General features: G+C 46.3%; 1 protein-coding gene across 1 annotated transcript in view; it reads left to right on the top strand.

Annotated features, from left to right (window-relative positions):
- The window catches only part of TOX2 (TOX high mobility group box family member 2), a 158,022-nt gene extending 145,172 nt beyond the window's left edge, over positions 1 to 12,850 (top strand). Inside the window, exons 6-9 of the mRNA XM_049817567.1 lie at positions 1,814 to 1,894; positions 3,853 to 4,260; positions 6,418 to 6,548; positions 11,744 to 12,850. Coding sequence (XP_049673524.1) covers positions 1,814 to 1,894; positions 3,853 to 4,260; positions 6,418 to 6,548; positions 11,744 to 11,780 — 657 coding nt within the window. The 3' untranslated portion in view covers positions 11,781 to 12,850. The remainder of the gene's footprint in view (positions 1 to 1,813; positions 1,895 to 3,852; positions 4,261 to 6,417; positions 6,549 to 11,743) is intronic.
- Positions 12,851 to 13,260: the final 410 nt, after the last annotated feature.

Below are 13,260 nucleotides of genomic sequence, written 5' to 3'. Positions count from 1 at the left end.
AGAAAAAACAAGTGATGGGGATGAAGACAGGCACAGAATTTATTGGTTATTCATTTATTTGCATTTAGGTTAAGGAAGTCTCATTTACGTGCCATAAATTGCCACTATCCATAAATTGCAGGTTTTTCTCCAGACAAGTCTTCCTAATAATTGAATTTGTCTCCACATAGCTGTGAATACTTTGATTTCCCACTGTCCCAGATTTAAAAAAAACAAAAACGCTCTTGGTATTTTGCTGTTACAGCGTAAAAAAAAAAATGTTTTTAATACATCAGCACCCAGCTGGCAGTAGCACTGGTGCCAGTGCGATGGGCTATGGACATAAGTGAGGTGAGGATTGTAGAAAAGGTAATAGCTTTTATTAGGGGAGCTGATACAGGTTGAAGAAATAGTTGCTTTTCACAGGCAAACTCTTCTTCAGGCTGACATTTTGAAATGTAATTTTGTTCTGAATGGAGCAAATATAATACTTCCTGAATACCATAAAGCCAAAGACAAACGTAGGAAAATGCTCCATTTCAGAAAATTACCATCTGAGACCTCCAGCGTGTCAAGTCAAAACTTTTCATTATGGGAGTCTCTCTGATTTAGCAATGAAAATAAGGTTTTCAATCCATTTTTAATAGAATTTATCTGTACTGATTTTAAACTGAAATTCAAGTAACTGGATAGTTTAACTGCTGGAAGGTTATTTTCTCTTCGGAGGTCAATGTTAGGAGGGAGTCTGGGGTGCTGCCATGGCTGTGGAAATTTGAAGAGAAAGGAGCTAAACATCCCCATTAGGCTTTGGCGTCTTGATTATTGAAAGCTGTCATTGTTTTTAAAGCAGAATTAAACGTATGCAAATCTGTTCTAATTGAAATCAACTTTCGCTGTGCCGCTTGAGGAGGGCTTTGAGTTTCCAGCAGAGGAAAGGGCTGATGGGTATTTTTCTTGCAAGTTTCTGCCTTTTTGCTGAAATTTTTATTCTGTTTTAAAATATTCTTCTCGCTTGCTCAGTTTAATCTGTTTAACCCCATAGGGACTCACGCTGCTTGAAACAGGCTGGATTACGCCATTATTTTTACATATGTGGAGGACCAAACTCTGGGCAGAAAGGGTACCAGCACCATGAAATGATCATGAAGCATGTCTCATTGCAGGGGAGGGATGGAAAAATAAACAATAACTCACCCTTACAAAGCTTTGTTATTTTTTTTCTTAGGGTAGCAAACTCTCCTGATACTTGCTGGTTCCCTGCAAGCCCCAGCTCCCCAAGTCATAAGATTAGACAAAAATCTCAGCTTTTATATGATGAGAAAGCACTTCCCAGTTGTCAGGACTGCAGAAAAGAGCTGGAGTTTTGAGCTCTAAAGGCTTAATAATGGGAAAGCCAAGAAAATGAATGAGGAGTTTAGGATTCCTGAATGTCTTACCATTTTTTAAGCTAGTCCTGTCATTTTGGCTCTTGTCATGCTCTTCTAAGAGCCTGGATCGCACTGTCCCCTGTTTCTGTCGGGAAGTGATTTCACTGGGATCACCCTATGAAATCAGGCTATGTCTCTTACAGCAGTGTGCATAAATATCTGCCTAGACACACAGACTGCTCTGGCCTGCAATGCCTCCAAAAATCCCAGCGTGGTCCAATCCAGGAGCTTTATTTGCTTGGTTTGGGGTAAACTCCTCTCCAGCAGAAATGAGCTTTTCGTGCACACATGCATGCAGGTATGGCCTCAGCAGAGGTTGGGGTCCCATTGAGCAGGCAGGGCGCAGCTGAGCCCAGCAGCACCCTATTCTACTTTATTAATTATTATCCATTGCTTGGTCCTTTCAGGCATACAAGAGGAAAACAGAAGCCGCGAAGAAGGAGTACCTGAAAGCCCTGGCAGCTTACCGGGCCAGCCTCGTCTCCAAGGTACAGCCTGTGCTCGCACGGTCGTTGGTCATGGCAATGCTAAATTAGTTGCAGCTCATGGGACATTCCCAGGAGGAGCAAGTTTATAAGAAATACAGTGTAATCGTGCTGTTGGAACTGATAGCAGTGTTAGCCACCTTCCCGAGGAGCTAGAAGAAATGCTTTGCAGCGTGGTTAGGGCAGGCGCCAGGCTGCCTTCTGCCTTTAGCACCCTGAAACGAGACCTTGGTTTGGGTTGTCTTCATCATCAGGTGTCACAGCAGGGGATGGGTGTCCCTGCTCAGGGACGAAGGGGTCCCTGCTGCCTGTCCCCTCTGCTAGTGGCTGTTCCTCACCCAGCTCTCAGGGTGTGAGTGCAGCAAACGAGGGAGCGCCAGCAAGGGCAGGAGGACAAGGCTCACCGTGGGTGACACCAGGGACTGGCCCTGGGGAATGTGACACCCCAGCCCTGGGCTCACCAGCCAGCACTGGGCAACAGCCAGGTGCCAGCATCCTGCCTGCACCCTGGTCCAGGCACTTGGGCTGTTCCGTCTGCCCTGGATCCTGTTCCTCCCATGCATGTTCAGCTGAGAGCAGGGCTTTTAGGGAGTAAGATCAATAACTGGGGGTTGATGGGCATGTGAGCACATATGTGCTTAACGCCCTCCTGTCAGGCAAAACCCAGAGAGCCCATTTTGGTGCCTAATAGTGAACTTCCAGGGGATTTCAGGTTCATGCATAACTCCCGGTGCTGTGAGGCTGCACCTGGGGCGGCGATCATGGGCCAAGTGCCTGCCCATCCCAATCCTCAAAACATGGATGCCCATCCCAGGGGACCTTGCACCTTGTCCTCCTCCATGCCTTCAGAGAGGGGACACGGGCATTTGCTGCCTGTGAATTTGGGGTGGCTCCTGCGGAGCTCGTAGGCTTGCTGACTCAGGGGGATGTGCTGCCCTTGGGCTGTGAGTATGTATATCAGGTTGTTTTTTCCCTTCAAAGCTTCTCCTCAGTACTATACCACACCCTCAGTACTTAACCATTGCATTCAGCTGCCATGCGAAATAATGTGATGTCCCAAATCAACCATCACCTGCAGGATCCATGTGATTGTAGTGGTGGACCAGAAAGGCTTAAAGCCCCTGTACAGACATGAGCATCACTAGCTGTGTTAACTGGTAAACAGAACAGCAGCAAGGACAGAAAAAGGAAATGGAAAGGACTGTTTGGGGCTTTAAAAGCTATTCTTGGTCCCTCCGGAAACCTCTGAGGATCTTGCCTTGAATGTGACTAGCAGCAGTGTGGGGCCGGCAGCATGGAAGGCATGGAGTCACCGTGCTCCGTGGTTTCATTTTTTTCCAGTTTCTCCAATGACCAGTTCTTTGCAGAAGAGCAACTTTGTTTTGAGTAAAACAGCACAGTGTGATCCTGGCTGCCGAGTGAGAAAGGATCTGGAGTATCATTACAGAGCCCATCGCAGGACAAAAACCTCATTGTCCAAGCCAGAAAATGTCCCGTTGTTCGTCTCTTTTTCCTGCAGAAATGAGGCCACCATTGTCCTGTGCATTATAGACCCCACCAGGGCTGCAGGAATGCACAAGATTAGGAAAGCAGAGTTTTTACAGTCCCATTCATTCTCTATTGGAAGGAAAAGTGATTTCGTCACCCACCTAAGTGGACATAAGGAGTGAGCTGCAGGCGGGCAGTTTACTGCCGCGCCAGTTAATGGCCCTCCGGTGCTCCAGGCTCTGCCGAAGGCACAGTTGAGTTACTGGACTTTAGGTTCCCAGATGTGGATACTGCACCCAGCCTTGCAGTCACCCAGCGAGCCCCAGGGCTGGAAGCGGATGTGCTGGCTGGTAGGAATAGAGCAGGAGCCATGGGGAGTCCGGGTGGCTTGGTTGGATGGACAGATGTCTTGGGATACATAATGATGTTGCCTCCTTTCCTTCCTCATCACTCTCCATTCTGTTTTCCCACAGAGCTCTGCCGACCAGGGGGAGACGAAAAGTGCCCAGAGCAATCCACCTTCCAAAATGATCCCCCCCAAGCAGCCCATGTACCCGATGCCGCCGCAGGCTTCCTCGCCCTACCCTGGCCTGGGCTCGTTCCTGTCCCCATCGGACCTGCAGAATTACCGTGGCCACCCCCACCCCGGCCTCTCCCGGACCCTCACCTCCAAACCCATGCTGCCCAGCATCAGTGCCTCCCCGCCGCCCTCCTTCCAGATCAGCCCCCCCCTCCACCAGCAGCTCTCCTTGCACCACCCGCAGAGCTCCCTCCTCAGCCAGCCCCTCAGCATGCAGCAGGTCCCCCAGCAGCCCCTCCTGTCCCCCCCCATGGCACTACAGGTACAGCCCCCCATGAACGCCTCGCCTCCTGGGCAGCAGGTAGGTTCTCGGAGGGAGAGAGGTTTTGCAGCATGAACCGCACCGTTTCCCCTCTTCCTGTTGGGTCTGTTGGTTTCTGGATGGTTTGGGGATGTTGAGTGTCGATGTTGCCCCCAAGGGAGTCTTCTCCTGGCTCCATCAGCTTGCAGATTCTCACAGTTTGCGGGTGACGTTTTCAAGACTGTTGAGCTGGGAGCATGAGCACCCCCACAAATGGGGCAGATTTGTGCGAGTGGAGCAGTGAAGGCTCTTTCAGTGGAGGAAGCTGCGGGAACTGGGGACACCCCTGGTAAAAGCTCCTTGTGCACATGGTCCCCCAGCCTTGTTGGGGGAGGGGTGGGTGCTGGTGGTCATCTGAAACAATGGGTTGGATAGTCAGTGAGAAACCCCTCTCGTGATATTGCTGAGAGAAGGAGGGGCTGGAAGGGCATGGGATAATAGCAGGGATCCAGGGGGGTTGCGAGGAGGAGGAGAAAAAGGATAGAGGAAATGTCACAAACAAAATTTAAAATCAATATTTTTCAAAAAAACTGCCTGGCAATAGGAGGAAATCACTTTTGTGGCAGAGAGCCGAGAGCATGCAATGTGTGCTTGCATGTGTGCGTATACTAACAGCATAGCAGCAAAGCAAATCCTATAGACCGGTGCTATAAAAGTGTAAAACCTGCTGAAGCAAACCATGCTTAGCCATGCCCGGCTCAGCCCAGCAGCCCACGCTTGGGGAGCCAGCCTGCAGGGTCAAAGTCTCTCCTCTTTAAACCTGCTATTTAGAAAATGTATGTGGAGGAAAAATTGGCTATAGCAAAAACCATTTCCTATACCTTGTAGAGAACTTGCCAGTGTATGAAGGAGGAGACGAGTGGTTTCCAGAGTTTCTCCATCTGGAATATGAACTGGACGAACTATTCACAGTGGAGGACATATGCTCTGAATTTACAGCTGCTACCATTTATTTGAGGATACTTTTAACTGCAATATTCACCCAGCTGGCTGAATAATTTGTGTTTCACATGTTTACTAGCTATCTATCACAAAATTCATACAGTACTTTAGCAATGAAAAAAGCTTTCTTTCCCATAATGTGACCTATTCAGTTTGGGGCTAACTCTGAGGAAACAGAAATTGTTAATTTAGGAACAGATATTGCAGTGGAAGAAAACCAAAGGAGAGCAGGAATGTGGAAGCACAGTTATACCTGACCATAATAAAAAGACAGCACATGTGGGAAGGTTAGATCCTTAATCAGATTTTATTTTCCAAACTGCTCAGGGTGTTCCAAGTAACTTCTCCAGCAAGGCGATGGGGCTTTAGATCTACATAAGCAAAAGCGGCTTCTGTAATGCGGTGATGGTGATAGCCTCCATCCAGAAATGACCATAAAAGGGGATCCTCATAATCACTTTAAATGGGGTAGTTGTTGGTAAGGCCAGCATTTTGTGAAGCTTCATTCCAGATAAATTTGTGAATAAAAAATAAAAAGTAAAAAAAAAATATACCCACACTGCCCTAATCTGGATATTTTGGAGAAAATCATGTTGTTGATCAGGTATCATGTTGTTGATCAGTTGACCATGACTGTTGTTTATATACATTGCCTAATGTTACCTAATTAAGCCAACCCCCAAAAATCAGGAAAGCTAATCAGCTTTCAGATAAAACAGTCCCGCAGCATCCTTGTTAAATTGCTAGCGTGACAGCTGATGGAGAGAGCATTGCTTGTGTGGATGTTCCTTGCCTTGTTACTGTACATTATGATGGGCTAACATATTACTGCAGAGGGGGCTGCACCTGAAGCGGAAAAATGGTTTTGATTGCCAGACTGCTGATGCAAAGGCTTTCATGGCTGCATGTCTTCCACAGCCATTCACCACCCCCTGAGGAGGGAGGTCCTGAAAAACAAGACAGGGAAAGAGGGATGTAAAACAGATGTTGCTGCATTGACACCTGCTTGCAACAACTGGCATTCTGCAAGGTCCCACCGCGGTAGCTTCAGGTCCTGGGCTTGGACCCACTGCTGTCCCTGGGGCTCCCCCTGCGCTCTGCACTGCGGTGTTCTGGGGGCAATGCATGTAAATGTGTTTATGCAATATTATTAGATCTGAGGTTTCTCCTGCTGTGTATACTCCTGTAACCCTTCCTTTCCTTTCCACCCTGCAGGACTTCTCACATATTTCATCTGAGTTTCAAAACAGTGTTGGACCTCGTTCTCCTGGTGCATCAAACCCTCCAGGAAGCACTGAGTGGGACAACGACTACCCCAGCAGAGAGTGTGGGATTAACCACTGCAGGCCAGTAGACAAAACAGCGCATTGTTGATGCACTTGCTATTATCTGAACTGTGACGGTGTACAACAGCTGAGAATCTGCCCTAAAAATGTACAGCAAGCTGGTAGGCTAATTACGGTCAATGAAGTTCAAGGTTTCCTCTTCTCTGTATGCTCACTGAAGTAATGCTATGGAAGCAGATAGCTTAAAAAATCACAGATAAATTCTTCACTGGGCATGAAGAGATTTCCTTTTTTTGTGTTTCTATCCCATTACCAATGGAGGAGTTGGACACGTTTCCTTCTAGAGCAGGCCAGAGAAGCCCAGTCTCCCAAGCAGAGTCCCTGGAGGTTTGAAGGTGGCCATGTCCATAAGCAAAGTCCTTCTGTTCCTAAAGGGATTGGCTCTTATCGCTGAGGCCACAACCTCCCATAGTTGTCTCTAGCAGTGGGTCTCTTATCAGTCCTGGGGTTTCACCACGATAGTGTACAAAGCCTCATCCTCCCAAGAGCCACATGATGCTCCAGTTCCCTGCACCTTGCAGGAAAAGGCCACAGACATCTGCACAGATCTTCCCCCCTTATGCCCTACAAGCTCTGGCATGAACATCCCAACGTGAAGGTCCCCTCAGTGCTGTGCTGCTTGAATTCCCCAATAAATAAAAACATCAGGATAATCTCAAAGCTGGGGAACAGGGAGAGTGTGAAAACCCATTTCCAACCTCTGCCTAATCCACTGCTTTTGGCTCAGCAATAATAGTTTGGAGACTGCTATTGTGCTCTGTAAAGCAGACACGTGGTGTGCTGGGAAAGCAGGTAGGGAAGGAGGCTTGGTAGCTTCTGAGTATTGTTTGATTTGCTTGGAGTACTGGAACATAATGCTTTCACTGGAGATAATAGCAAGCTCCCAGCCTTTTCAGAGAACAGCTCCCGTCTGTGCCAGCAGTGCACTTACAATTGCTGGGCTGGGCACAGACCGTACAGACATTTATTTCTTTCAGAGAAATAAATAACTTGCTGAACCATTAGAATATCGTGGCTGGCTGCCTGCCTGAGGGGGCTCAGCTACGTGGACTGGTCTGGACTCTGCCAGCGACCTTCGTGTGGTCCTTCCTGAAGTCCCTGCAGACAACCTGAAAGAAGGAACCTGTCTGGGACTTGATAAAAGTCACTTTAGATGCTGTGGCCAAAATGCTAAAGATGCTTGGAGGGTTACGGCACATGGATCCCAAATTCCAGAGCTGCTGAGCAGAGGCAGCTCCCACAGAAATTAGCCCCCCTAGCAATAAGCATCACTACTTAGGGGATCAGCTGGGAAAACACTTGATTCCCTCTGCAAATCCCACTGCCGGGGCCCTATGCAGAAAACTCAGGGCACTCCAGAAATGGGTGAAATGCTCCCGTAGTAGTCAGGATTGAGTTTTATGTTGCTAAAACAAGCTCTGTGACATCTGGTTGCAGTGCTGTGTTGTAAGCAGAGGGCCCATGCAATTCATGATCAAAGCTCATGCATTTCATGCCTTTGTCACAGCAGAATATCGAATTTCATGGGTTTATCGCAGCTTCCTGGAAAAAAAAAATCATTCGAAAACCAGACAGATTATGCAGAGACTTCCAGATAATTATTAGAGTAGATTATAGCAATGAACTCAGATGGATATAGATCAGTACTGCAGAGAGTGCTTAGTGCACTGAAAAATGTCATAGTCTCTGTTAAGGAAGGAGCTCATCTCCTGTGACTAGAGACACACGAGCTGCTGGCAGCCCAGCTCCCAAAGCTGGCTTGTTCACATTTTATTGTAAAGCCTGGTGCGTCAGCAGTGCCATCACCTCCTGCTCCTGCTAGCCCCTGGTATTTGCTGCCCAAGTGCATGCTCTGCATTGCTTCTGGTGTCCACACACATTTGTAGGACTGCAGCCCCAATGTGTCTCAAGGTTAGGCTCATGTTGAGAAAACAGATGATCTGGTTCCCATCATCTTCCTGTCAGTACTTCTTTCTCCAATGTACTTGCACTAATTTGCAAGCGACATTCAAAGTTACCCTTGGGCTCCCCCATGGCGCCTTGCCATGAGCTGGGCGTGAGGATGCAGGGTGAGCTGTGTGCCTGAACAGCCCCAGCAATCAGCAGGACTTAGGCAAAGCAGTGATAAAAGGAAGGCAGATCTTGTTGGGTTTGATTCATCAGTGCAGTTTTAGGTATAATCGGGAAGTCTCTGGATCATGTAATTGCCCATTTCAACCTCAAAAACTGCATTCAGCTTAATTGCAATTAAAGCAGCACTCTGAGGAGCAAAATCAGCAACCGGCTGGAAAGAAAAAGGATTATTTTCCGTTGTGATGTGGCTCAGCTGTAGAGTCCCAGATTCCTGAAAGAGAGGATTGTACCAACCTGCCCAGCACACAGGCAGTCCTGTCTTGCTCTCCAGGTTAGGATTTTTATTTCATGTCTGACCTTGATATTTCTTTAGCTTCCAAGATATGTTGGCACTGGGTTAGCTGGGGTAGAAAGCTCCCAATCCTGCATTTTCTTTTGTGTTTGTCATCCAGACAACTTCTGAAAAACTAACAAGGTTGTCTTTCTCTCTGTCCTTCTCCATCTAATAAGGGAACTACTGTAGGGTTTGGGGTTTTTTCCCAGCCTATCAGTGCTAGTTAAAATGCCATTAAATGACACTTCTTCTCTTATGGCCCTCAAATTCTAGGATCCTGTGAACAGACACTCCTTAATTCATAAATCAGCCATGTTAGAGAGAGAGTTTTTAATGTTTCTTAGCTCATGCTCTCCCCATTCTTAATGGTTTTGTGCTTACTGACTTCCATCCAATTTTCCTAGCTCTTTCTGGGCTTAAGCCCAAGCTGTCCTAGATTGCTAGCAAAGACATGGATAGCATTTCTCAGTTCCTGCTTAGTATATGACTATCACTTCCCACAAGCAACTGCAGCATACAATTTTACTGCTTTTTGCCATCATATCACAAACTACTTATATAGTCCACTGCCTCCCTCACCTGAGCCTTATTCTCACACTTGCTTTTTCCCAGGCACCCACCAAATACCTGTGTTTTGCAATGACTTGCTCCAAGGGAACTAGCTCACCTGTATCAAGGGTGCAGCTTGGTTTACAATCACTTGCAAATCTTTCTTAATTCCTCAAGGCACCTCACTTGTTTTTTCTGCCCTGTCTTCTAATGACAACTCTTTCCATACCAAAGCTGTCTTCAGGGTTTCATTTGCATTTGTCTCCTAGCATTTAGGTATTTTGGCGACAACACTGAACTGGGTTCATTTTTCTATGTCCTTCCTCTCATTTGCAAGGCACAGATTAGGTTCTTTTTGGTACCATCATTTAGTAACTTTTCTCCCCTCTTCCCACTCTCCTTTGGAATAAAAGATGGGATGCCCTCTGTTATGCCTTGTCCAGACACACAAAACCCTGTACAGCCACTTCATCCGGACACTTAAAACCTCGCTAATTCCTGTTGATGGCGAAGTGATCCTCTCCAAATGGGGGAATTTTCCAAATCAGAACGTAAATGAGCAAACACTGTAAAAAGGCAAGGATAAACCATCACAAATGCACTTAGTTTGGATTCAATTATTTATGGTAATACTTTGTAATGAACTGAGAAATGTTCTGTAGCATATTTTGTAAAATTAATGAAGTTTTAGTACTGGAATATCTCACTGCTGTTCAGTGGCATTAAATCTTTGCTGGCTGCAGTAGGGAAGACTCTGCATTTTAAATGCAGATTATAAAATGTGGAGATTAACAAAGTGTGGACTCTTCTGCACTCTATCAGAAGACAGTTCTGTCAACAACAGCATTACCTTGCTGTCTGCTATTTCAGTATTATTCCACTCATATGCATGCACACACTGGAATCTGCCAAAGCTTTGTAACGTTCTTGACCACCTTTTAAGGCCAAGATATCTTTATGGAGCTAATGATGTTTCCACCAGGTCTGTGTAGATGCTAAAACCCATCAAAATGCCTGGATTTCAGAGCAAAACGCACATAGGACATCAGCCAGGGGAGAGGGACGTCAGCCACTCCTCTCTCTACTATGTCCTGAAAAAAAGAACATCTGGGCTCCCTCGTAGGACACTGCTGATGGCAAGTTAAAAGTGCCAGCCAGCCCACACGGAGGGTTGAAGCGCCAGGTACTACAGGCAGGGAAGGGAGCGGTGATACCTATCTATACACCTCGCTGTCGAGCTGTCAGCACGCCGGGTGTCTCAGTGGTGTAAGCTGGCTTCCCTCTCCAGGACGCACCTGGATCTCTTGAAATCAAAGTCATTGCTTCACTAATGTGATCGATTCAAGATCTGGGGGGCCAGGGATGTGCAGAGCACACAGCCTGGCTGCTGTCCCACCAGCCCTCCTCCATAGCCTCCTGCGAGTAAGGCAGCACCGCAGTCTTCCTTGGGTTTCTTGTACCTCCTGCTGTCTTCATCAGTCCCACAGGAAAGACGGGCTAATCCTGCTGTCTCAAAGATTGGTTCCCCCCCCCCCCCCCCCCCCGCTTCCTGATTATTAATTTTTCTAGTTGTCCTTATTTTGGGAGAGGAGGAGAGCGGCATCAAGCAGATGGTGTCTCCTGCTCCCATGCTCTTCAGCCATGAAATATATATAAATCCTCCTGGACACACACAAACATCTTCAGGTATAAGCCCCTCAATCATATTTTTGAGACCCACTACTCCTTATGTAGTGTCAGAGTTATACATTATATCCAAAAGCAAGCGTGCATTTTCTAAATCTCCACGGCTTAGCCCAAGTACAGTGTGTGATGAAGAAGGGGGCCGGTGGCCGAGGAGCTGATTCCAGGCACAGCACTCCACGGCGCCATGGTGGAGCTGGTACCAGCATCACGCCGGTGTGCTCTGCAGGGAAATCCAGAGTTGGCCCTCCCCTGCAGCGCCAGCAAGAGCAAAAATTAAGCCACAGGAAGGAATTTATGGTTTAGCCCTTATTGTTGAAATTCTAAAATTGCACCAGGCTCTTACTCTCAAGAGCCTTCTGTGTGGTTCATCTCAGCACACCTGTCCCTCGGTGCAGACCACTTTACATTTTGCATTATGGAGTGCCATAAAAAGCACGGCATGGCTGAAAACGGGTGTGCGACCGTGTGTGCCAATGCTAATTTCAGCTCCCCCAGGTGACTTCCCAGCTGTTTCCTTGCCTGTCTCACCTGCTGCCTCTCGTTTCTCTTACAGCATGCTGCCAAGGGACAAGGCACTCTACCTCACCTAAAACTCAACATCTCTTTTCGAGGAGGCTCAGACGAAGGACACTTGAGAGGGTCTATCTTACAGACTACCCGGAGAGGCACCGAGCAAGTCGTACGGACGAGAGAGCTACCACTGCACCTCGTCGCTGGCTTTGTTTCCAGGCTCTAAGAGCAGTTTTCTTTTATTATTTTTGAACTCTAAAGTCTACTTTCTGTGGAAGCCCAAAACCTCATAAATCATGAAGAACAAAAAAATAAAAAAACTAAAAAAATAAATAAACACAAAACCAACAAAAAATTAAACTAAGGACACCATTTTTCCGCTTGCCATCAGCTTAGCTACAGACTATTTCCTAGTGAACTGCTTTTAGACGCAGCATAGGCCCAGGTCTGGTGTCCTACAGCATTAGGCCAGCTCAGTTAGGAGGATGCACTCTTTTGACTTGCTAACAGCACTAAACTTTGTGCAAGAAAATGTGAAGTTTGTGTGAATATTGTACATGCAAAGGCCTTGGATGTCTGGCAAAAAAAAATACAAAAATAAATAAAAACTATTGCTAGGTAGGTGGGGGAAGAGAGCGGAAGGCAAAATACGAGAGGAGAAATGTGAAAAAGATCATGAAAATATAATTTGTTGGATAGTTGTAAGTAGTTTACTAAGTGTTTTAGAGCTGTGCTAAAGACATCTTTAAGATTTTTTTGTGAAAAAAATTAGTAGTTTACTTTATAGTAAAAGCATTTTATATTAATTGTAGCACATTTTTTAGTTATACATAGAAGGGAGATGTGTATAAAAAAACCAACAAAAAAAGCCTGCCAAACTTGTTTCTATTATTTGTACAGCAAGAAATGGACAATTTATATCCATGTTGTATGGCATTATTATATTTTTTCTGCCATATGTCCATCTATTTAAAAATTGCTGACAATGATTTTTGTCTATTTATGAAAAATTAGAGACCATAATTACAGTTTCTCATAAGGTGCATTTTTGGGTTTTTTTATTTTTTATTTTGTTTGACGGTGCTGCTTTTGCAGCACCTGGCACATTCAGTTCACAATGCTTATCTTACCTTTCTTTATAATAAAACATATGAAAAGTAGAATGGAACTGGTCTCTCCTTATTCGGGGGGCACACCCTGGAAAGGTCCTGGCCAGCGAGGTCTCTGCCTTGTCCTTGTCCTTCTCAGCTTTCCCATCCCTCGCTCCTCTCCCATCACGTTCTCACTTGCTTTCTCTTTCTCCCCCCTTGCTCTGGACCAATACTACTTAATTAAATATATCTGCGACCACCCCAGCAATGAAAGCTATCACTGAGCAATAGCAGACAGGCAAGCATTTTTCTTTCATTTTCTTGGAAAATGCCAACTTTACACTCAGCAGAGGGTACTTTCCTTTTGCAAGCAATAACTTGTTGCTCTATGCATTTGCCTACAAAGCTATCCCATGCCCCAGCCCTATCGACCCTCCTCCCTCCTGCCAACCCTTGAGCAGACAGAAAG

This window comes from Accipiter gentilis, chromosome 14, assembly GCF_929443795.1.
Source record: "Accipiter gentilis chromosome 14, bAccGen1.1, whole genome shotgun sequence".
Lineage (NCBI taxonomy): Eukaryota > Metazoa > Chordata > Aves > Accipitriformes > Accipitridae > Astur > Astur gentilis.
Note: the sequence above shows the minus strand (reverse complement) of the source record. Positions and strands in the feature narration are given on the sequence as shown.